Source organism: Sipha flava, unplaced genomic scaffold (genome assembly GCF_003268045.1).
Source record: "Sipha flava isolate LNK unplaced genomic scaffold, YSA_version1 103_pilon_pilon, whole genome shotgun sequence".
Lineage (NCBI taxonomy): Eukaryota > Metazoa > Arthropoda > Insecta > Hemiptera > Aphididae > Sipha > Sipha flava.
The window spans coordinates 1,642,611-1,670,298 of NW_020271717.1; the positions used below are offsets into that span (position 1 = coordinate 1,642,611).

At 37.0% G+C, this 27,688-nt stretch overlaps 1 protein-coding gene across 1 annotated transcript in view; it reads right to left on the reverse strand.

Moving 5' to 3' along the window:
- Positions 1 to 1,247: 1,247 nt before the first annotated feature.
- LOC112681720 (ETS-like protein pointed) overlaps positions 1,248 to 27,688 on the reverse strand; it is a 60,442-nt gene continuing 34,001 nt past the window's right edge. The window contains exons 5-10 of the mRNA XM_025552017.1: positions 24,277 to 24,783; positions 21,770 to 22,045; positions 10,211 to 10,516; positions 6,007 to 6,594; positions 3,952 to 4,249; positions 1,248 to 1,522 (exon numbers count right to left, since the gene is read on the reverse strand). Coding sequence (XP_025407802.1) covers positions 1,450 to 1,522; positions 3,952 to 4,249; positions 6,007 to 6,594; positions 10,211 to 10,516; positions 21,770 to 22,045; positions 24,277 to 24,783 — 2,048 coding nt within the window. The 3' untranslated portion in view covers positions 1,248 to 1,449. The remainder of the gene's footprint in view (positions 1,523 to 3,951; positions 4,250 to 6,006; positions 6,595 to 10,210; positions 10,517 to 21,769; positions 22,046 to 24,276; positions 24,784 to 27,688) is intronic.

Sequence of the window (27,688 nt, forward strand, 5' to 3'; positions counted from 1 at the left end):
AGAGATGGTTTACAAATCACTTTTTTATGTCGGTAAATCGATATAGTCTATGTATTTTTTAATTTAATAGAGATAAATCGTGAAGGAGTTCCCACTATCTTATTTAGTATTTTTAGTTATAACTATCTCATTAAGAATTTGTAGATAACAATATGTGTATGATGGAAACTATCAACTTCTGTAGGAGTTTATCAGTTCTTCATTCGGAATCCATTGACTAGTGGCCCAGTCCCCAAGGGCAGCAAGGCAATCAGACTAGTTTATGTTAGATTCCATAAGTCCATAACTCATAAGCGATGAATTAATTTAATGTTATGGTTTCTTATACAGGAATTTGAATTAAAAATATTTGAAAAATTTGACAAAAATAATTTTATGTAAATGTTGTATATAATTTATGTTTGCAAATAAGCACACATATCATTACATGTTATGTAATACATATATAAATATATATATATATATTTATATTATAAATTATAATAATATAGAAAAATAACAATATTACTTGATAATTTATAAACATACATTGTTATTTTGTGTATTTTTTTAACATTATTAAAATTTTCTATAATGTGTTTAAATAAATGTATGTATAGGTTGAAAAAATAAATTGTTAAATTATTCCACTGTGGTAGCGATAGTATAATAATTTACGTAAAAAATAATGATATTTCTTAAATTTAAAAAGAACTTATAATTAAAAATATATTTTATATTTAAAATGTCTACCGTCTATTACTAATACTAATTATGTTATTTTAATTAACAAAAAATGTTATTATTAGTAAAGAAAAAAAAATGTACACAACAACCTTACAGGAATAGTATATAATATATAATATATATAAATATATATTATATATATATTATATAATATACACATACGAAAATTTAATAAATAATAATAAAATTTCATAATAATAATAATAATAATAATAATAATAATAAATTTAACAATACGGTTGGTTTTTTATTCGTATACAAATTTATCACCGTATTTAAATATAATTGACGTCGTTTTTTAAAAACACATTTTAAGCTCTGACATTTTTTAGTTACAATATAATATGTATTACATAATAATATGAGAAGCTCGATTATTAATTCGGGTAGAAATCGTTTCATAAAATATTTGAAAAATAATAAAAATGTCAAAAATGTATAATAATTTACTTACAAAATATTGTATAAAATAACACAATGACTATGTGCTGTTAACACATAAAAAAAATTAATTAAAAAAATAAACCGTACATAATAATAATGTTTTATTTTTAGGCGACACACGGTGTTCGTCAAATTCATATTTTTATTTTAATGTCTACGGTTTTTATTTGGGTATCGTAATTTATCGTTATAGATATGAGAATTATTGAATTATCGTTCGGCAGCTCAGTCTTTACGATCGTACACAGTAAAAACGACGACGGCTATGAACACCGCCATCTACTCGTCGTCTTTGTTGTTTCCACACTCCGGCTTGAAGTCCACTAGAGCGTGCAGTTGTTGAGCACTGTAGCTAAATGATAAAAATAAAAATAAAATTATAAGAAAACTCAAAAATTAGTTTCTGTATTATAAATCACTTATAAGGTAGGAAGGGTCTCGGTAGGGACAATACTTCAGAAAAGTCATAAAACCTGCACATATATCACTTACTACAGTATTACGCATTCATTATTGTTTAAGTGTAATGACAGAAAAAACATTTTGACAGACATAATGATAAAGAATAATACGTATTATTACGTATAATGTCATTATTATTGTAATACAACAACAATGAACGGCACACAACAATATAGGTGCGAATTCTGTTCCATATTTTTATTTTCTAGTTAGGATACATTTTACGCGATTATCGAAAAACTATGTTGATCTTGAACATTGCAGAGAATCATTTTACCAAAAAAACGGAAACCGTGTGTAAAGCAAATATAAGCGGGTGTATCTATAATTATTTTTCATTACCTATACAGCACAGGGCAATTATCTAATGAAGTGAATCCATTTAAACGATTGACGCCAAATGGAAACATCCATAAAATGGATACCCATTAATAAAATATAGTAACAGTACAGCTGTCGGTGTATTATATTACGATACTATGTTAACCTGTCGTTATTTTCAGAAGTTGCGGGTAAACATTTTATTAAGTTATTAAATTGACGTGGAAAAATATAATCTTGAGTCTTACAAATAAAAAAATAGACAAGAGAGAAAAAATATGTCAGTAAAAAAATGTGTACGTTTAACAACCATTGGCAATTCTTATTTTTTATCAAGAACGATTAAAATTTATAATAAATTGAAATGAATAAATTAAAACGAATTTCGACAAATCAAGGTTTTTAAGTGATTTCTTTAAATATACATGTTCTAAAAATGAACATATTAAATGTACAAATTTTATCGATAAGAGATATTACTGAATAAAAATACTTAATGTTTAAATAATTATACCGGTATTTGATATAAAACGTCCCATTCAACACAATTAACAGAGTATTAAGTTAATAATTTTACTAGTACCTTTTTAAGTATTTAACAATGCGGTTTAAAAGAAGAAGTTAACAAAAATTATGTCTATTTTATTTCGTAAAATCAGCAAAACACACAAGCAGCACGTACATAAAATCAATAAAACATGTGAAAATATACCGTTCTAGTCGGAGCGAAAGGTTAACTACATTAACTAACATAAACGAATAAATACCTACAGAGATGTTGAGGAAAAACTGTGAAATATATTTATCATCCCTCGTGTGTTCTGCTTGTAGTGAATATACATAGATTTATTATTTTTTCGTATCGTGTTTTACTGAATATCTTATCTAAGAACGGATTTAATAGAATAGCGTTACTCCAAATTTTTCAAGTATCTCCCATCCCTCTTAAGATTGAATTTATCAAAATAAAACAATTTTTTTAAATTTTTTTATATAAACACAATATTTGTGGCAAATATAAGAATGAATTGCACGTACAACTTTAGTACACACTAAAAAATGTGCGCATTTCGAGCAGTTATCTTGTTCGTTATGCCCTAAATCCGCTTCGAATTTTGCTCATTTGCATAATACAGCTTGTATTTAGTAAATTAGGAAGACAAAATTAAAATTAATGATTTTACCGGCAGATGTTACCTCTCGATCTTCTTTCTCTGTTGCCCATATAGATGCGCGTGAGGTTGGACTTTACGAATACTACTACTGTACTATACTATACTATACGAATAGTTTACTATTTTGATTAATACGTGTATAGTCGGACAATATTTTTGGAAGTGAATAATCATTTAAAACCGAAATCTTTACAAATACAATATAGAAGTAGAACAGATACAAAACGATTTTTATTGTATTCGATGTGGTTTTATATATCATTGATATAAATTTATATAATAACATCATAAAAATGTATTATTTCATCAGATATTATAACTTTAAACGTTCACTTATTCATTTGTATGAATTGGCTTATTTTAAGACGGTTAAATTATTTTCACAAACAAACATATACTTGTAGCTGTGTTACAAATAACTTTTACTCGCGTTACACTATTAGAGTTTCTTTTTAAACATATAATTGCCAGTCGGAACGTTAGTTAATTAAAATAGTTACCTGCCAAGGTCAAAAGTATAATAAAAATGATAATTTAGTTCGTGTTCAAGTTTTATTCGATTTTAATGTTTATCCCTTCAAACTCACAGTCGTTCTGTGCTCGGTGTGCATCAAAATTACAATGCCAGACCCGACCATACAGTAAATTTTTGTACCGTATAAAAAAAAATCAACGATATACATAAGATTTCGTAAAGAACACGCGTGAGTTCAATTCTTAACGATCGAAACTAAATATATGTAAGTATATTTAAGATTGTACATAGTCTTGAATATATATATTCTCACGCATAATACATGTATAAAGTTGTGAGTAGACTTACCCAAGGAGATTTTCGAGATCGCAAACAAATTTATACACGTATCTTTTGCCAGCCGTTTTGTGTATTATGTTCTTATCGTAGTAGTACCGGAGGCCACGGCTCAGCTTTTCGTAGTTCATCTTGGGCTTGTTCTTGCGTACGCCCCATCTGCGGGCCACTTCATCCGGATCGGTCAGTTTGAATTCCCAGTCATCGCCCGTCCATGATATGAACGCTTTGCAAGTGCGATCAGTCAACAACTCCAACAAGAACTGCCACAGTTGTATTGGACCACTTCCGGTAAAACAGGGACCACCGTCTGCACCATAACGAGGAAAAAGACCGTTAAAAATAGTTATACATTGTAGATATGTAATACAGAACAATTAACAGACGCTAGAGAAAAGAAATCGCGATTCGTGCACCGCAGTAGAACTGTTCGATTTTTAAGGGGACGTTATATTATGCATATATACCCGAACGGTCCACATGTACGTAGACGAACTCATTATGCGACGAAGAATATAATCTGTTACATCACGTCCGTAAAATAGTCGCCGTTTGTTTTTGGTAGCACGATTTTCTTTGAAAACAAAAGCTAAAGAAATTTCTTGGAACCACCAGCGTGAACGTTGAAACATTGTTATATAGTGATAATAATTACGTAAGACCACGGTTAAATTATGTTACACTTATGTATAAATGATGGGGCACTGGACCGCGGACAACCGCAGTCATCGTGTTATCGTTTCTAAAAATTGTACATAAACCCCTTACGGATATAAGCAGTTTTTTTTTTGCAATTATACGTACTGTACGAACAAAAACCAACGAGTAAAGGGTACGGTAATGAGCCACTGGGGTATAGCTTTGTAAGATGTATTGGTTACGGGTATCGATCACAACGGTTCACATATCTATTGAGAGTATTATGTATACGCGAGACGTGGGTACGCGTAATCCCTTTCATCGCTCTTTACTCGGGTTTTGCGGCAAACGACGCGGTCACACAAAGGAAACGAGACCGCACGTACGAAACAATGACACAGGAAAATCGGTCGAATGCAAACACAGGCGGCAGAGGCACGTCGAATTTTCCTGCGATATCGTTATTGCAGTCAATTGACACACGTTCCGCCGTACGTGAAACAAAAGCCAATTATTTAATAGACACGCTTATTGTTTTATTCAATCAAATCGTTAAGTCCACTCCGCTCCACATTCTCCGGTACCCTAATCTCTACGCATTATTATGTTAATAACGCGGGGTGTTCACGTGGCTCAATGTTATGTTTACATGTTGTCGTTGATCGGTAACAGTGCGTACACGAACAACACGGTTATCGTTCACGCAGCATTCAGATGGATATTATTAATACCCTGACCACCCCACCGTGGCTTTAAGGTACGCTTGTTCTATGCGAAAAAACCAATTTTAATCCAACTCGAAATAGCGCCCCCCTTACTACGCTGCGCCCTCAGCAACCACCGCCCATTTCGCCAACTTTTAGTTACTGACGGTGAACGAAGGGACGACGTGGGCACGTACGCGATGATAACGTAACACGTTACGTCGCTTGTCATCCGTCGAGAAAACGCGGGAAAATTATGTTCACGCGACGAAGCATTTATTATTAAGCGGTCGGGGAGCGTCGGTAACGTCGGGGTTTTGTCGCGTCGATACGGACTCGTGACACCAGAGCATATTTTAATAAACAAAGTACGTGGCACTAGTGCCTCCCCTTACAATAATAATTGAATGCTACAGGATGATCGTGCCACTAAACAACACATTCTCATAACGACCGTAGTGACAGGGGTTTGATTTTCCCCGTATGTTTCTCTGCAGAAGAACATCACGTATATGTACTACGATGATAGATAATTTTGTTGAAGTGTCACTCGCTGAAAATTATTTGTCCTGTGTTACACGCAATAAGGAATAAATCCGTACGAGTCCGACGACCGGCAGTCGCAAAGGGGGATCGAACAGTAGTACGTACAGGTGTGAACCGTGCAAAGACGATAACGTGTAACGTATTGAGTGTAATGCGCATTAAACAGCGCTATACTTACTCGGCGTGTAACTTGTGATGAGCGGTGGCGCTTGTAATTGCAAACACGGTTTTATTTCGACACCCATGTTGTTGTTGCCGCCGCCGGGTACCATCAAATGGTGTTGCGGGTGCTGCTGTTGAACGTGCGGGTTGTTGTTGTTGTAATGATGGTGATGATGGTGTTGCTGCTGCTGCTGCTGCTGTTGATGATGGTGCTGTTGTTGTTGATGGCCATGATGATGCTGTTGCTGCTGCTGATGTTGTTGCTGCTGCTGCTGGTACTGTTGCTGGTGCATGAAGTGCTGCAGCTGGAGCGCGGAATCGGCACCGGCCGCGGCCGCGGCCACTGTCCAGTGGTCGACCGCTGACATCGCGACGGCCGTGGTGGCCGCGGAGGTCTGATGAGTCGGTCCGGTGGTCGTGGTGGCGCCGTTGGGCACGGTCTGAGCGGCCGACTGGGACGGCGGCACGGACGTACCGGCCGCGCTGAGATAGGGCGACGTGGTACCGCCGCTCGCGTCCAAGTACGGGCTGCCGCTGGTCGTCGGGTACGACTGCTGTTCGGCCGCGTAGCTGTTGTCCTGCTGCTGCATGTACCGGCCGTGATCTACGAACGCAGAAAAAGAATCGTTAGCATTTCGACGCGGATAACAATCTAACAGGGCGCGCGTTTCGTTCGTAGTAAAAACGTATACAGTTCGAAAAATCGGCCAGGGCACGGTTGTCGTACGCGTCAACACCGGTTACCGAACCATGTACCACACTACCGAAGCGCCGGTAACCAGCGGCCGTGCATCGTGCGTAATGTATTTCAACCGTTGCGCGGCACATTTCGGACGCCGTTATCGCGCCGCTGATTGAAAACTCCGGTACCGCGCGCGCGTCCGCGTCGGTAGTGCGGAATCCGCCGAACGCGTTCGGGTTTTCGGCGGCCCGGTCAATTCGCGAAAACGATTTCGGTTCTTAAACGATACACTAACTCTACACTCGCGGCCAACGCGAAAGCCAATCTACATAATAGCGGTCCCGTGCTGTACAGTACAGCGAAGGTACGAGAGTTGTTTTCGAGAACGCCTATACAAACGTTCCGTGGTCTCCGTTAAGTGCGGGTAAAAGATCGTAGCCGCTGCAAGACACCGCGGCGAGACGGACGGCTCAGCGGGAAATCGGAAACCATAATAACGCATACTCGTTTCGCAGTCACGTTTTCGGATCGTACGCGCGTATCCGGTACGGGTATTACACGCGAGTGCAACGAGGACGCGTAGCACAAGGGATCGACTCGAGTTTTCGGATCACGAACGGATTTCACCGGTAGACATCGATACCGCGGGCGGATACAAATACGGTGCGACAATAGTCCCGCATATTATATATATATATATATATTATACATAAATTTATATATACATATATAATACATATACAATCGAATCCGAAGAGGCGTCCAGCTGTCTGGGCGAGTCCGATTTAAACATTGTTCGTCATCGTACGAAAAAACGTACAGAATTTATTTCCGGTCAAACACGCACAATTCGTTCAACGGCACTATTTTCACCGGGAAGAAAACGTATAAGAAGTGAACGCAGATATAATAATTATAAGAAGAATTATTCTTCTTCCCGCATAAGGTTTGATCAGTTCATAATATTGACAGTGTGAGAATTTTAAATACCTATGCGGGCAACACAATGTATTGACATTATTAGGGATGATGAACCGGGGTTTAGAATGTAAATCGATGTTTAATGACATTTTTAAGGTACGCAGTAAATATTCGTGTAAAAATGTGATTATTGCGGTAAGTACCAATTTTACGCGAAACCCGTTTTAGTTTCTTTTCAATAAATACGAACGCTTACTCTATGGCGTGTGAATTTTATAAAAACGTCGAAGTGAAAATTTAAGTACCTGGCTCGGAAAAGGTTTACTACCCTAGGTACCCATGTATATATTGTTGTTGTTATTATTATTATTATCATGTGGTGCTCTGTACACGGCGCATCCGTTACTTTGACTTACAATATGAATTCTTACAGCCGTGGTCGAAGGTAAATGTGTATGATTAATGGTAATATAAATGTCGTATTTTATGTATTGTGCAAATTTCGTTTTCTCGTGGTCAATGCCTGAATAGATACAAACTTCCAAAAAAAATCTAAATGGGGGAAAAAAAAAAAACTGAATGGTAAATATTTCGTACGAAAAGATTATTTATTCCAAATACCGCTTAGACCGGACGATATATATATATATATTGTGCATGTATAACGTATGCATTTAACGCAGAACAACTTATGCGATACTATTAAATGTATATACGAACTCGTTACTTATTTATGTTTCATCCGTTTGCCTATACCTATGTATTATTATTTATAATTTTTTTTTTTTTTTTTACTATTTTATTCGTGGTATATACGGTCATAGACGAACACAAAAAAAGCGTTTATATTCTGGACGCAGGACGAGGGCGTGGTTTATAATAACAGAAGCAAACGAATTTTATGATGATTTTGGGTAGGGCTGCAGCATACATAAATAAATAAACACGTAAATAAGTACGTGTGTGTGTTCACCGTGTACATGTAATAATGCTCGAGGTGGCGGTGAGGAAGAAGGAACGCTTAAGCAAACCGTGACGCGCGCGACTAGACAATAGACTATGTACTAGTTGTTTTTAGCGATGACGATTAAAAGTTATTCGCGTTGCGTTGCGCGATCGTATTGTTCTTCGCCATTTACAGTTTGTTGCGTTCTATATCCAATTACGAGTACCTATAGTTCGCGTGACCCATCGTACGAGCATGAGCATAACACACGTGTTTTGTATGTTCACATATATATATTATATAAAGTGCCGTGTTCATTCGACTTCGACTTTAATAATGTGAAGGGAGCGGAGTACGGACGAATCGTCCGAAATGTGAGTTACGGTTATTGTCTGATCATAATCCGGATTATCGATTAAAATCATCACTCTAAGATACGGGCTAGGGAACACGTTAAAGTCGAGTTGTTTCATACGAGCACGACATCGAAACCACAGAATAAATGAAATCAGAATGACCAATTTTAAATGTAAACAAAATTCAGCCACCATATTTTTGGAGTATTAATATCTTATCACACTAAAAGTGATAACATTTATTCTGTAATTGTTTTGAAAACATTGACGTGCACGTGCTTCATAGTTCATTGTATTGACTCAATGGATATTGCAGTGGCGTATACAAGGGGGGTGTTTGGTAGATATGACACCCCCCTTGAGCCGTATCATATATTACATTATTATAGGAATACGAGTATAGGTAAATCGATAATACAATATGAAGTATAAAATAATGCACAATACTAATTACATAAATACAGGTTAACATTATCGCGATTGCGACAATACGTGACGAAAATTATTCGTTTACGTTTTCGTGCAACACAAAACGTTTAATAATAATAGGTATTGAAGCATCGAATACTGATATTCGAATGATTTATGGTAAAGCTATCCGAATTCGAATATACATTACATCTCTATTACAGACATTATGTATACATATTAATTAATTAAAATAAAAGTTTTAGTTTGTACGTATTATATATAATATTTAATAATTATAATTAACACCCTCCTTCAGAAAATCCTAGCTACGCCACTGGGATATTGTGTATTAAACCTTGTTAATTTCTAAATAAATAATTCTCGTACTTATTGTACATCGAAAAAAGTTATTTATTTACAAAGGGAGGAATGAAGGGTGCTGTGAAAGGATGTAAAAATTCAATGAAAATTATTATTAGCATAGTTCTATCACAGAATAAATTAAAATTATTCCGTTTTACAATGTTACTAGTGGCAAACTGGCATATATTTAATGAATTTAAATGATGAATTGAAATATAAAACTAAATTTCAATAATTTTATGTCAATGGTACAATACAACAGAAGTTGTAATTAAGCAAATTATCAGTCTATGCGGTTAAATGGTCACACTGTTGGGACTCCAAAACAATGGCCGAATGATTTTTGAACTCCCTTATGTTCCCTGTGTAAAATCTTATCAGTGAACATTCTGATTTCATTTATTCTAAGTCGAAACGCTCATGATTTCGACGTAAAAACGAAAACACGTGAAACGTCAAAAACCGTCGATGTTCACAACCACCGCAACAGTGAAAAAAATTATCTTAACGAGATGTTTACGTTTATTATAAATGTACTCACTAGCGCGGTGCTGTTGTTGATGGTGATAGTCCCTGTGCTGCTGGTAACGGCTCTGCTGCTGTTGCTGCATGAGTTGCTGCTGCTGCTGCTGCTGCTGCTGTTGAATTAGAGGTAAAGATGGCGGCGGCTGAGGTGCTTGCTGTTGAGGATAAAGCTCGGGAGGCGACGACACGGTTGACTCCATGACGTTCTCCCCGGCACCAACCATCAAACCGCCCGCGTTGTTGTTGTCCGGCGTCGTGGAACCGCTGCCGCCGGTTTGGCTGGGTGGTGTTGTGGTGCCTATGCTCGTCGTGTAGGTAATTCCTGCGTGCGATTTACAACAAACGGCATTAGATATCGGTCGTACGCGTACAATGAAGTGGGGCGACAGTTTAAACGTTTATCGCAATGATGACGATAAAAATAACAATAATAATGATAATGATTATAATGATGATGGTAAAAGCCAACGCAGCAGACCACTCCTGCGCCGTATTCGTGATATACTTCACGCGCGCATTAGACGAACACGGTAATACCCATGAGAAACGTTGTAGAAAATAAAAAAATAAAATAAAAAAACACGGCGGTCGGATGGAGTTTTGTAAGCAAGTCGGCTGCGTCATCATCGCCGCGCCGTGGCGTAGAAAAATCACAAATAGGTAAATGTACTCAGCCGTGTAGAATAATAATACGAAACAATGCCCATCGCGTTCTGCAGTAGACACTTGCCGTGTGCGGGTACCCACGAGGGACGACGACGACGACGGGAGGGGATAATTATGACCACTGTACGTACAACATAAATGTATACGCAACATTATGTATACAATGCAGTACTGATGTTAATGGTTGATAGGTTACGCGTACGTACATAATGTTACGTACTCGCACGTCAAGGGGGAGAGCTGAAAGTCACGGTCATCGCCGCTGCTGGTGCAACCACCGTCGCGCCGTAGTCTAAAATATATATTTCGGATTCGTTGCCAACGAGAATTATTTTATTCGATATATTATACACGCGCGCGCGCGTGTATATTAGCTATACGATAATGATAACGATAACAATGCATGGGAGGTCCACTCGTCCATAAAGGTTCCACCACGATATATCCAGTCGTCGTCATAGCGCGATAAACGGTATATGCCATGGTGTACATGAAATATGTTAGATACACATTTTTAAATCGATACGCTTTATTATTATTAATATTAATATTGTTAGTCATTCCTATTACTATATCGTATCCCTCCACGGGTGTATAATACCGGCCGTTGCGTCGTCGACGACACGTACGCTTAATTATTATATACTCGGGCGAGCAGAATACCAATAAGTCTGTATAGCTCGACGTTTACATATTATACACTTTATATTTGTACATTGACGCGCGCGCGATAATAAAACCGGGAAACAATGGTTTTGAATCAAACTATTTATTATACATACGGTATAGGTATCTATAATTTGAACACTGCTGTTGTATACGCTACGCTACACATAATATACATAGTATACGCAGGTCAAACGTACACACGCAGCGATATCTATACGATCCAATTTTTTTTTTTTTATACCTACAAATCAAAACAATACCGAAATGTCGACATCAATTGAATAGTCGAGTATGTAATTATTATTGCAATGGTAATAATATACACGTAAGAATCTGTTTGGACACTGCAGGTCACACGGATGGCCTTAGTCCACCAAAATTACAAATCGAATTCATAAAATAAAAATAATTGTAAAAAGACGTGCTCAGATATTGTATTCGACGAATTTCGTTAGGAACATTTAAACGCCTAATACGTATCAAAAAAAGATGAACTGAATATACTTTGGTATTATTCTGATTATATGTATTATACCAGAATGAAATTATAAAATCCTCGTGAGACAACCTGTACTTGTAAGATACATGTACACACACACACACATGGACACTCGCGTAAACGTGCAGTATAAATCGTCCAATGATAAAACAATCTGCCAAAAATGTTGAGGTTTTTTATTAAATCGAATAATCCGAGAAAAGTTATATATTAATGATTTTATTTTTTTTTTTTTTTTTATAAAACTACAGTAAGAGTTACTACACAACAAATTATGAAAACGTGATACGAATTATTTTATTTATTTAGTATGACATACTGTGATTAAAAACGTAATGACCCTACAGTAATATTCATTGACAATTGTGTAAGGATATGAACAATCTATTTTCATTTCATCACATTAAGAATATCAATTCTTTAGAGTTATCTTTCTAAGTTCTTCATGAAATCCACACTCTAGATATTACTCGATATTTTACTGATTAATGAATGAATGTAAAATATTAAACCTTCAGTTTGGATTTCAAATCATAATTCGAAATCGCCTTGAACAAAAGCAAAAAAGCGTAAAATCAATTGAATATACGAAGGTTAAATGTTAGCAGCGTACACCAAATAATTTCAATGATTACCAATTGCTTTTTTTGCGAAATAAAAAGTCAAAGATACAACGGATTTGCATGAAAAAAAAAAAAGAACAATTAATTATTACAATCGCGCGAGACGTTCTTTAATCATTTCGCTCTGATTAGTTTATATAAAAATAAAAAAAAAAAGTTTTAATTATTTAAATTTTAAATGAATTGTAAATGTATAAATAAACACAAGTTACAAGTACCTACGCAGCGGAGAAACGTTATTAGTTGATCTGAAAACTATTTGTGTTACTTATTCATGCGCACAAAGGAGGTACCAATATAATATATAGGTATATATATATATGTTGATGCGCCGTGGTGTTTTGCATAGATCAAAATTGATTCCAAAATGGCTACGTACAATATCATCGTCTTGATCCTTTTTTTCCCATTTTATTTTATTTTAATTCACGGTTATTGTGTTGTTTTCAATGGCGCGGTACTAGTAGTACAACTACGAGCATGGTACATTCGTTGGACCGAATCGTTGATTTTTTTCTCCGCCGTGTCGAAATTTATCATTTAGTCATTGTGTATGCATATGATGGGTTGGGTGCGACGGTGGCGGTGAAAAATCGGTGTAAAAAAATCATCGGTGTGTAAAGTTGAAGCAGATAGGCCCGGAAGTGAGTCGTTCGACGACGATGACGACGACGACGACGGCGAGTGGGGTGGGCACTGAGCAGTGATTGGTTGCACGTTGTGCGACGCCTACCGACTCGCCGCCCGACTATAAACGCACGCTGCGGCTACAAACAATTTATCGCAGCGGCGGCGGAATGATACATTTAACAATGTTCGAAATCCGAGCGCAGGCATTGTTGTTGTACGGAGAGCGCACCGAAATGCTTACATAACGTTGTACCGTATGTGTCGTCCATAAATAAGTTGGATATATAAAACGTCAGAAAAGTGTCATCGACGAACGAATCGGTTTCGGAGGAAATACATGATTACATCGTACCTACCGTACAATGGTGCACGCGCCCCTTGTTAGTGCTTGGTTTCGATTAAGCAGATACGTATATTATCTGAGCAAAAAAATTAATTGGGTGTGGCGTACAAAGCGTGCGTAAGGTCATACAAGGATAGTTTATTTCGCGTATCCATTACGCGTGCGGTGTCATTTGTGTCGTTGATAGCGAAAAATTCCCACTTCGTCACTGCATTCGCGATGTACGTCGAACGGAGAGTTTTATACGGAGTCAATTTGTACGGTTTGACAGAAAATCGGGGAGGAAAAATTACTTTAAACATTCGAGCGAAAACCGTGCGCCGCAGATGAAGGTACCCAGATGATAAACATCCCTTCGGTGGCACTTCGGTTTATAGTTTTTCCAGTCTTGTAGTGTGTTATAAGGAGAGATAAAACGATAAGCCCGTGATGATATCGTTATAATAATAATAATTATTATTATCATATCATATTATATAGGTGTAATAGCGTACGTTATTGTGTCATTCTTTTGTCGAAGAATAGTGCGATCATCGATTCGATTTTTTACCCGGTATGTCGATGCGTGTGCGTAACCCACCGACGACAAACGGCGCATACTATATTATTATTATTATATACGTACGGAAAACATCAACCGCCCTTTGAAATGAAATCTGAGCACGTACCTACCACGCGTCGCACCGTTGGGGGCACCGTCGTCGTATAGTACACCGCTGCAGGCACTATACGCTGCGCACACGTGTCTCGCACGGTCGTGTTTATTGAATATCAATATCGATCGTGTCGTTTTCAAGCCATTAATTAAAAATAAAAGAACGTCGTCGACGTGTGCCTCGGCTGTGCAGTACACCTTAATATATAAATCGTATACGCGATTCGGCGGACGTACCTATATTATACTATTTTACATTTACCTATCAGGGTTCCGGAGCCGGAGAGTACGATAGACGAAAGGACTTCGTGTCTTCAGCCCCCTTTTCCTCTCTATCTACTAAACGTGGGACTGAGATGTTTTTAAGATTATATTTTATATTATATTATAAAATATTTTAACCGGAGTACGTGTTTATTGTTATTGTGGAATGCAGTTTACACGGTGTACGTTCATAAGGATTTAATCACTGATATATTGTTATTCTACCAATCAGTATAAACGATAAAATAAAAATATGAATAAATGTATATTTAAACCGAAAAAATTGAAATCGATTTCCGTCCGCAACAAACGTGTCTGGTTATCACACGTACACTCGATCGAATAGACGAAAAAACACATTTTGAATCGAATCGATCGTTACATTTTTGTACAGTGTACTATGCAACGCTGTAAGACAAGAGTGAAAAAAAAAAATACGTTACGAAATTGGCCGTTTATATATTATACGTATAGTCGTGCAGAGACCGGCCACCAGCCGTCGTCGTTATCCAAAAGCGACAACATACTACTAGCAGGTGCTTATAATAAACATTAGACATAATATACATGCATACACGTCTTAGGCATTATGAACCCAAGTAACGCATTATATATATATTTAACGGACGACAACGGGTAAGTTACATACACATTTTATAATGTGTCATGTGGTAACGCTAAGCTTTGTTACACGAGTTATGTATAAACGTTAAGTGGCCAAGTAGGTTTAAAAATTACAACTCCAACGATATATTGTACAATTCAATTCATCGTTGAGGACAGAGCATTTCATTCTGCCGGCGGACCATAGTAATACGTGCATAATATTCCGCCGACTGAAGTAGTTAAAGAATTATTAAATCAGTTCAAGTTAGTTAATTGTTAGAATCTAAACCGATTACGAATAAACATGTAATATTACAAATATGAAACTAATAATATACGTATACGCGCGCGCTTATAAGGAAGTGTGAACTAGATCCAACACGACAAAAACATTTTGTACGCTAAAAATATTGCTGCGATGTTGGTATTATACAGTGCGTATAAAATGAAACATTCATTTTTTTTTTTTTTTTTAATATACTCGTAACACATCTCAATTGAAGACCGCATCATCTTGTTAAAACATGTACTCTGATGTAGAAATATTTACCAACACATACGGTAACTGATATTTTAACCGTTTACACGGGTAACCGTCGAAATGTAAGACGCGTCTAAAAAATATACATTTTACATTTTCGTGCATCAGTATATTACAACACAAACCGTCATCCACCCCATATTTATTGCGACGCACCTGTGACTGCTGCTTGTTGCTCCCGTTTCCGTTGCGGAAACCCTCCGCCGTCTGCGCGCCCATCTACACGTAACGCGTGTTTCACCCCAGTCTAACAGTCGCCCCCTCTTGAGACGGCGATTATTCCAAGACAACTTTCGTACGTGCGCGTAGCGTATACTGTTACCCCGCAACGGGCATACAATATCATAACGATTCGGTGCGTACGGACAATGAGACAATAAAAGGTGTACCAAACACCGCGACACCGGTGGCGGCACGTTAATATGCGTCTTTTCGACTTTCAAGTTTAAAAGAACAAGTACTGCAGTACAACGTATATTAGTATTGCGAGTAAAGTGATGTGTCCTGCACGCCACAGAAACTATATAGATGTCCTGTGCACAAACTAATGACAATGAGAGGATGACTTATTTAGCGCGGGGATTATTATGTATATGTGTGTGTGTGTACAACATACGAAGTTTACCGAAAAGAAAACGACTTCAATATACCGACTGGTTGCGGGCAACAGCAGGTGGCTATTACACTATCATCCAGCAGCCAGACTACTGCAAGCACGTTGCCGTACACGTACAACAGGTGGCCAACACCAGTCGTCTCGGTTGGCACGAGCCACAGCCGTCGTACATAAAAACAACCCATACGTCTTTAATGTGTACGTACGCGTGTATATCGTATATAATATTACAATGTGCGTGTATAGTTATATCTATCAATTAATTTCACGCGCGTTCTTCGACGTTGCACAGGGCAATACCAAAAAAAAAAAAAAAAAAATAAGGAAAAAGGCGGCTGTTTTTGGTCAACAACATGACGTATACCTATACCATATTTCGGGTACCGATATTTATTATACATATGTACGAATAATAATAATGTTGATGATGATGATACGACAGATGAGCGCGACGAACGAAATACACGCGTAGTATAGATAATCGTATGTAGATCATTAATTTGCCCGGTACACCACTGGCGAGCGTGCGTAACACACACTTATCGTTTCTCGTTTTCGAATGTTACCGTACTACATATGTAACGATCATCGGTATATTTATGATATATGTGAGATTATCTACGGACGGTTAATGTGCACGAATTTCGTGTACGCGTTTTATGTAAGAAACGTGTACATCTGCGAGACCATTCGCCCGTATTCGAATGTAAAAATTATCAAATCTCCGCTATACATCCGGTGCACAGAACCCGGCGACTGAGTCGACACACGTGTGATACACGAATATGCATCACGTACGCGGTAAATTCAACCACGAGTATTTAATGTACTGTACGTGTAATACAGTTCGAAGAACACGCGCGAACGTACGCGAAGTTTCAAAAAGGAATACTGCTCTCGAACCGTCGATGCATAAATATTGCTGGTACACCACCTCGTATGGCGTTGCACGTATCGTAGGTAATCTCGAGTTATATATGTTCGACGTGTTGCGTAGAACGAAACGAGAAAACATCGAAATCATTGCGACCATTTAAAGTGCACACCAATGTCGAGAAAACCAGCAAAAATATACCAAAAATAAAAAACTACTACTTCGTAAAAAAAAAAAAAAAATAAGAATAAAAATAACGCAACACGATAAACGTATTGCCGTGTGTTATAGTACCGTTTTTGATAAAATATCTTCGCCGGTTGCCCGCCGACGGCACCAAATCGTCGACCGCGGCTGCACTCGGATGCAAGATCAAATTGTTGTTGTTGTAATGGTGTTGATTGTTGTACTGGTGGTGATACGAGTTTGACGAAGCTGCGGCCGCGGCGGTGGTGATCACGAGATCGAAGTAACCGGCGGCATTGTCCAGGGCGGCGTTTTCAATGGCAGAGCTGGCCGTCGTCCCGCCGGTTGTGCTGCAGCATTGCGGCGGCGACGACCCCAGGGTCTGTTGCTGGTGATGGTTTCTGTGGTGCGACGAGTGCTGCTGTTGGAGATGCTGTTGTTGTAGTAGCACCATCATTTGTCAAATGAAGTGGCGGTCAGCCGCCGGCACGGGACGGGAAGAACGTCGAATTACCAAACAGTCGAACGGGAGTGAGAATACACACGGAGTATTCGAACACGAAACAATAAATAAGGACCTTGTTCAAGTTGCACAACGAAATCGGATTGTCGCCAACACGCAGAAACTATCCGCCTGAAATCCCGGCACGACACTGCCGAGATTAAACGAATAAAAACTAACAAGTGAAAAAAAACAAAAAAAAAAAAAAAACCCGAAAACAAGGAGAGGAAAAATATTTCGTCGGAGCGACACAATTCTCAAAATCGTAAAATTTTACCACGATCAGACATTGTTTCCGAGTAAATAATGGAAAAAAAAGAAACAACCGAACGCAATACGCCCCGCGACACCGCAACGACACTGAGACGAATGAGTCGTGGGCTCTACGCGGTGTAGTCTATGCGCGCGCTATGCCCGACCGAAATGTTTATCCCCACTTCCGTTGGTAAATGGCGACGGGCGGGTCCGATTATCCGTACCCTTCGCGTGTCCCCACCAGAAAAATCTAAATTGTACATATATTGTAACGTGTAGTTGCCGAGAAGATTTACCGACCAACAAAACGGTGTGCACAATAGTGTAATATCAAATAATGTTATGTACTATATTGTATACGCAAATAAGATACGCAATAACACAGAACGACGGTTCCAGCGGAACGTCGACTATTGTTTATCATCACCAGCGACAAAATGTAGAAAGAAAAATATTAAAAAAAAAAAAAAAAAAATCGACGATACGAACCAAATAGTGCGAAAACAACGAAATTCATAATAGTCACGTGAGGAGAGATGATACATGGTGTACGTTACTTACGCCCGACGTAGGTACATAAGACACCTATTAATATTATTATAATTATTATTAGCGTTGTTATTATTATCCAATAACGGCTACGTGAAGTATATGTATAAGTATTATACATCGAGAAGCTATGCGTGCTATTATACATCTGCTCTGTACCGCTGCACTCAATTAACAAAGCTCATCGTATCCCGCGATCTTCGTAATAACATCCGTTATAGGGCACGTTATAAATGCCCATTACTATATATATATATATATATATGCTATTATTATATAGTAGTTGTTTGTTTAGTCGAGTATATATTGTCGAGTATAATGAATGCACCTAAACGAAAAGGTAATAACAACCGCACGCGCATAAGGTAAAACGAGTTATACGTATAGTCCGAGAAGAGGGTAAACATAAAACTTTTATTGAGTATTTAGCACGCGAGTAAAAAGAAATTACGAGAGAAGAGCAATTTACATTTTTCTATATAGTACGCGAATATAACCTATTATGGTACAACATTTCGCACGATCATAATACATTTACAATTTTTAAGAAAATATCTATACCAATACATTATATTACGTTCGATAATAATTTAAATACTCATAATATTATTCGTTTTATACTGGCAATTATTTGTTTTCTTTTCGTTATTTTTTACATCAAGTGATAAATACATATTATATGTATGATGAATGCAAATGATTTAAAATATATTTGTTTAATTTTCTATAAAAATAAACATTGAGCAAATTGTTACACATCGGTAAGGTTAAAGAAAGCAAATATGTATTGTTAAGACAAGTTCCAAGTCTCTAGTCTGAACTATAGGAAACATGTTTTAGGTTCGTAGGAATAATAAAAATAAGATTGTCATATTATACTTCGTATAGGACAAGTCTCGGATACATTAATGTGTTTGTTTTTTTTCTCCGTCGGTAAACTATTATTATTTGAAAAGAAACAGTACATAATAATGTAAAATATTTTGAAAGTGATTTTTAGTTAGTAAATAAATATTGTGTTTAGTGCTTAAACAAACAGCTTATTTAAGTTATGCCATACAAAGACAACATGGTTATGTCTTATATAGTTCTGTAAATGAGTCTTTCTTTGTAGCTAATAGCTACACACAAACTAAAAACTCACGCATGGTTTTCAAAATTTTTTTTCGTAATTTCACGCGAGTTTATTTTTAATTTTTTTTTTTTATTAAATTCAAGACTGTTTATAATATTAAAACTATATTATAATTGATAATATATCGATATATACCTATGTATAAAAAACATCAGAGCCGGTACGACGCTGATGACGGTTCTTGTGTTAACCTATACATAGACGTTGGTTTTATATTATTGTAGTATAATAGAGTATGTACTCCAGAAGAATAATCGGAACTTCATTTATTGTACTCAAGTTCTAAGAGGAGAAGGAGGAGGTATTGCTTGTTGTACATCCGGTGGGCGGGTAATACGTGCGAGTCTTGTTCTTCTTAGCCCGTGCTATGCTATGAACCGCTTTTATTCTCGAGTAACTTGAAACCTAAGACGACGAGGACGGGCGTGCCATAACACGCCACCCTTTTGTATGTGTCATTCATATTTTCTTTTGCGCGCGCGCCAAACGTAAGCAGCTGGAGCAGCTGTATACTTTTTTCTGAGTATATAGGAGAACCGGAACTACTAGGTAGGTATTGCGTATAGAGGAGGAACCTATATCGCCGAAATAGAAGCAATAGAAATTTTCTTATAATATAGCTAATACATCGTTCAATCGGCCGGTCGTGAAATTTGATTTACACATTACTAATATTTGTCTTACAACCATAATGAAGTAATTTTACATATATAAGAGAAAGAGAGAGAGAGAGAGAGAGAGAATGAGAGAGAGATGACTTAAATATATTTAGGTAGATGTTTATAAAGCAGATTGTCTCCAACCAGCCAGGTTGTCTTACGATACAGCTTATAAGCACAGCTCACAAATATTGTTACATATCATAGTAAGATTGGATAGATCGAAATGTTAAAATAGTAATGTCCAATATGAATTGTTGTGCAATAACATTAGAAAAATAAATTGCTTTAAATTGCGCGAAACCGATAAATGTTTGTTTGTGTAATATAAACGTAAATATGTGTATGTTTAATTAATGTATAACATACATGTATACGGTTCTGTAGTATTGCATATCGTCTATTGGATTCAATACAATCATATATGTATAGTAAAGGTACATACTCAGCAGCCAATATGATGAAGAAGAATAACTTTGTTCGAAGTAATAATAATAATAATAATAATGACCGTCAAGTGCTGTTCGTCTGCTGCTGGGGTACACAGTTCTGTTCGGCCAGGTATATCATATGCCGAAGACCCCCACGGCGCGGCAGGGCCCGTAATAAATATTGTGATCGCTCGTCTATACGCTGCAACAGCGGGTGGCAGCCATAAGTAGTCGCGTCCTAAGCGTCCCCTCGATAAAATAAAATAAAAATTAAACGGGACCCGGCATTACGCAGCTAAATACCGTTTATAAGCCGAAACTGCAGGCCCAATTAATATTTAATATACAGTGCCCAACAATACGATTTTTTTTCTCTCGTTGTCTATACGCGTTATTATCATGGTAATAAAATAACGCGATGACGTCGTCGACGATATAAGTGCACTAGCCTACCTATATATGTCCCGTGTGACATACAGGGCATATTATATATATTGTTTCCGCAATCAAAGTCTTTAACAATATAATGCACAACATACACACGCACCCTGCGCGCTTGCGTTATGTTGTGTGCGTGTAATACAATAAATCCTCGTTACACCTCGAGAGGAATAAAAAAATATTCGAGATGTCGCGAAACATTCGTGATATCGAGTTTTACTATAAATACGCTGTTCGACATTTTATGAAAAACCGAACTCGCAGTATTGACGCGTATCATCTCTGGATTCCACTGCAATACTAAATTATAATACAACATTTTAACCCGGATTCTACGTCACATAAACCCAATAAACGTCTGTTCGTGCAATAGAACTGCGAGTGTGTATTTATAACGCAGAAGTATTATTTAACCGTGCGGCGCGTCGTACCTGTTTCGTATTGTTGGCCGTGATGAAGATTGCGATTTCGATGGTTCAGTCGGTGTGGAGGCGATTGCAACCGGATATGCTGTTGCGGTTCGGACGCGACCGGCGGCACGGGATACGCGGAAGAGAACATGTCGTCTAACTGGTGTCTGTTCTGTTGTTGGCCGAAATTTTCAGAGTAAAAACTTGATGCACCGTTGCTGTTGACGCCGTGCAACGAAGACGGATGCAATTGACCATTGCCACCGAACATCGTTATCGACAAGGCCCTGTCGGCATCTGCAAAAACACGTAAGCAAATAACAAATAAGTTTCATTCGTCCCGATGACAGGACAACGACCGTGGCGTTCGGGTGTTATAATTTCGTGTACGGGACGTAAACCGATAGAGCATTGCATCCGATTTAGGACCCGAAATTAAAATCTTCATACCAGAGTTGGGTGTCGGACGTTTAACGAAAAGTGTGGGTACTGCATTACACACACATTTTACTTACCATTTCGACCGACTAAGGATTGTCTATGATTCATTTTCGACCGCAGACATGATTAAACCTTTTAAATGAGACAATTTATACAATTTACACTTTTGTATCTAAGATAATCCGAGACCCATCTCGGCGCACCACACGTCGAGATAATAATATGTGCGAACACGTGCAGGCACGTCGATGTACGGTACTCGAACTCGTGGCACGTGCGCACGGTTGGGGGAGGGGTCGACGGGAATGAAAGAAAATGCCGCAATTTCCTCTTAGCCATGAAAGACACATATAGGTACTTGTTTTACACCCACGCTGTCTGTAAGGGTTTAATTCCGTGCACGAGGCGGTGCCGCAAAAAATTTAACGTACACCTACATGTAGGTCACCGTCTGCAGTACGAATCGTGACGTCATGACCACGGTGCAGTGCAGTGTTTACATTCTAAGGATATCCTGTCCACTACGTCACATCCACCATCAACCACCACCGTTGCCGCACCAAGTTTTGTTTACATTTAAAGGATATCCTGCTCACGACATACGCGCACTGCCTAATGCCAGACTTACTACGTCATACTCACCAACGGCGTGGTGGCCGTTTCGCTAAAAGGACGATAGCGGTCAAAGGATATCCTGCTTATACGTTAAAACCGCGCAGCCTTGGGCTGGCCCCCTTCTCGCGTTCCCCGACAAGGCCGTCGTCCCCCCCGAGCTCACGCCGCAGCCGCCTCCGTACTCACATCCCGCCGGATAACACCGTTTTTCTGTTCCTGTTTTATCCAGCGGTCGGCACCATGGTATTGTTAGTTGAGTCAGTTCGAATTTACCGACGATGCGGGACAGTCGCGATCCGTACGTAATTTGTATTCACTCGAATATTCGTCTCTTATTGTTTTCCTTTTTTTTTTTTCCATTTTTTCGAGTACAATCTATTATTTTGTGCGAAAATATTTCAGTACGAAATACATTTATTATTTTTACATCTAAGCACGGCAAACCGTATAACATTGTAACATAATATTCTAAACACACCTCAAAATAGAATACATATTATACGATAACGCGTTCGACATCGTCGAGTGTGACACATTATTACTTATTATTTATTACTTATCGGTTGTATGATTTTTTTTCTTCGTATTTTATGCTATGGTAGTTCGGGTGTATCGTACTATCGCTTTATTATCGCTTCGCGCGCCGGCTTTGTACAGTTTGTGTAAGCGGTAGTAGTCTAATCAACCCAACTGTCACTCATTGTACTCACTTGCGTACTATCGTATCGCGTTGGCTGATAATTCTGTTTTCAGTAGATCATTCAGCATTCGCGTCGCATTCGGTACGCATATTAAATAATAATAATATATAACTCGATATTATTACACATTATTACAATAATACGATATTTTACGCGGCTCCGATGTTGCGTTTTATACACAATCCGTCCTCGTACATGGTTACCCTTCACGATATATATATATATATATAAATGTTTTTTTTATTTCATTCGTTTAGATTGCTTAAAATAATGTTTTATTATTGTCTAAACAATAGCCTATATTATATTGTTACACGTATATGTTTAAATTATGTTTGTGTGTACGGCCGACCACTTGCAGTGTGTATATTAAAATGTGATGACCGGAACCACGGCTCTGCGGACACTAGGAATTTTTGTCGTTTGGTTCGCACGACACTGCTCCGTACAATAATCACAATAACGCATCAAAACAATATAATATTTCGGATAACACTTATAAACGTCACGACGGTACTGCTATTACCTCTAGTACGAATGCAGCACACGCATAAAGCACGGCCTACATTGTATATTTTACCGTACAACAACACCAGTAATCATTTGTCCGTTGATCGTGTATTGATCCGACGGGGATTTACCGCCGGGTACAAGGCATATTATGCGAGTGCACACGACCGCGTACGATTTCCGTACCGACATAGTTGAAACAGTAAATATGTGGGGGGGGGGGAAGGCGTAGGAAATAAAATTAAAATAACGTTCGCTCACCTCTTTGCATCATTTCGAGGTGTTCCCAGAGAATGTCGCCCAAGAACGGCGGCGCTTCGGCCACGAACCGTTCGCGTCCCATGTTGCACAGGTGCCTTCCCTTGCGGGCGTACAGCGGCTTGTTGCTGCTCGACGACGATATCAACTCGTCGTACGGTTCGTCGTCGTCGTCGACGTCGTCGTCGTCGTCGTCGTCGTCCACGTCCTGCACGTCCTTGTCCGCGTCGCCGTCGTCGTTGCTGCTCGCCGGCGACTTTCTGCCGCCGTTGTTGTTGGTGCTGCGGATGCGGCGGCGGCCGCGGCGGACGCGATCGCGAATCATCTGACTGCCGCGGCCCATGATCGTGGACGCGGTGTTCGGGCCGGCCGAGGAGAACTTCTGGAACTGCGATCCGCCGCAGACGACCCGGCGCAGCAGCGGCGTGGGCGGTGGCTCGGGCACGGAGAACTCGCGGTAGGCCCACCAGAACCAGTGCGCGGCCTGCGCTTCCGTCCAGAGTCTAGGATCTGCGGCAAAGGGAGACAAAAACAATGCACGTCGATTATTGATCGTGAAACGATTCGCTTCGATTAGGTTTAATAGCGGTTCAACAGGGGGAGGGGGGGATCGAAAACCATAAGAGTATAATACTGTCGTATACGTATGACGAACAGACACTAAATAATATTGACGCGGAGGTATTGACGATCGGACACGTACATTTTATTTTCAACAGCGGTTCGATTAAACGCGTTCAAAGTATTTTATACATAATAAGTACCCATTGTTTAGGAAATATAACAAAGAAGCAATGTAAGTGTTTATATATATATATATATATATATATATATATATACTACATTTACGCATCGAGTTTAAAACTTAACAGGACAACACAATATTTTCGATTGAATTTATTCTACTACCATCAAATTTTTAACGATTCGGGAACTTGAATATTGTAATAAAGTAAAACAACGTCGAAGGATATTAAAATCGAGATAAAGTAGTTTTAAGAGTAATACTTATATATATATATATATATACACACGAGTACCTAATTAATATGAATACGCTTTAAGTTAATTATTATTCTCAGGCGACTATTTGATGATGATACGTTTTTATATTTTCACAATAATTTAACATATGGATCACATGGAGATTTGATTTTTTTTATAATACTGATTACCAAAAAAATAATTAACATTTGTTAGCTAAACGTTTATCGAAAACAAAAATAAACGTTTCTAAGAGTATATAAAATAATGAATTTTGAAATAATTTTGTTATTTATCATAAAATATTATTATTAAAAGATCCACGTCGACCTACAGAGCACAAAATCAAAGATAACCCTCGTCAAAAGGTAATCCATTTTGTTATCATTTGACATGCAGCTATAATTAAAGATAAATATAAATCTCTATAACTGTAGTGGTATTGTAAGGTCGTAAATACAAAAATAAGAGTATATCTGAATAACATGTGTTGCTTTTATTTAACACTTTTGAGAAGCATAACCGATTTTCTCGTTTTTCACGTAATAGCTGTTAAATGATAAATAAACATGATTTTTATAATACCAATATGTAATTAAATTATTAAAGAAACCGTAATATTATAACTAAGGTCCAGAATTATATGCACTAAAAACGTACGAAATATGCATGCATTTATGCGATGGTTATCATTCAAATTTGCACTCAAAATATGCAAAAATATGTGTAAATATGCAAATAAAAATGCATTATTATTATTTATTAAATTTATTTAATTTTAAAATGTATACAATTCATCAAATAATTAATATTCAACAAAAAATATACTTTAAAATACAACAACAGTATTTTATATATTTTATTGAACTGTATGGAACTGAATGTTGTATTGAAATTAAATTGTATTTTGAACACTCATTCATTTAAACAAAAAGTCACAAACTAAAATCAATTTAAACAAATCGAGCAGCTTTTTATAATATTTTTAAAGTTATCTGGAGAGTTACTATCGTATTGGTACTTTTAGCAAACTTTATCTTATCATATTGTAACACAAAAATTAAATTATATAACAGTACGATTCACGGAATTTACGATGGACATGCGTTAAGTAATAAATAATAATATTAATAACTTCGCAATACTTTTTTTTATATATACATTATATTTCAGAAAAATGCTAAAATACTTAGAATAATTTGAAATGTTCCAAATATGTAAAAATATGCCAAATTTAATTTCACTTACCAACACATTAGATTAAGATTCAAATTTTTGTCTTGCCTAGCTACTTTTTAGTTTAATATATAAAAATATGTAAATGCATACAATTCCGGGCCCTAATTATAACCTTATATCAACTTTAATCTTCCTACATATTTTGTTCAAAAAAGTTAAAATGTTCAATGTAGAATGTTTAACGTTATTAGTAATTAAAACAGTTTGACTACATAATGAGGAAATAAAGAGGTATTGTGGTAATAAATGATGTAACAGATAGTACACCAATATCCTGTTAATTTTTTTATCCAAGTGTAAATACTAAGTATTACTGAATAACTAATAGTGAATATTTATTATGTATAGATATTTTGCACACTAAGAATCTTATTAATAATTATTTAAATCGTTAAATTTATTTATATTAATTTGGTTATTATTAATATAATGAATCAAACATTTGTAAAAAAAATAAACAATAATATTAACTACGCGTTTCGTAAGTCCTATTTTAAAAATATGATTTTAATCAAATAATAAAATTAAATATACAACAATACAGTGTACATTTATGACCACAAGGCTTCAAAATTCGTATAGCACTAAATCCTGCCTTTTATTTGAAAGGATGTCAGTGCGAAATTGTTTATCTCTTCATTCAATTATTCGTATAGATAAATCACTCTTCGTATTTGTCATTGTGCATCGTTATGGTTCTATAATGAATATAATATAAAAAATAAAATAATACGAAAAATGTTATCAAATATTAACTCATAGGTTATTTTGTTATAAATCTCCAACATTTGTATTGAAATACATAATGACATTAAAATAAAATGTAACGATCGGATGAGTTTAAATAAAGGGTTTCGGATAATGCCACTTCATATAATATTTTTTCTTTTTTAAACGAATTATGATAACCGACTAACTCACTTATCTAGCTACAAAACGAGAAACGCAAAGATTGATTTTGTTAACGTTTTTATGTTTGTATGTTTTAATGGAGACAGCAAATATTACGTCGACATCCTTTCTCAGAACAACAATATTTCATTGACAATGAATCTTACAATAAAAATATTAGCTATGTAAGACATTACTACAACGGAAAACAAAAACCCAATCAACAGATTTAAAAACGCGGTTATTATTTCATTTTTTTAAACATAGGTTTTCTAGATTATTTACCGGGATAAAAGTACGA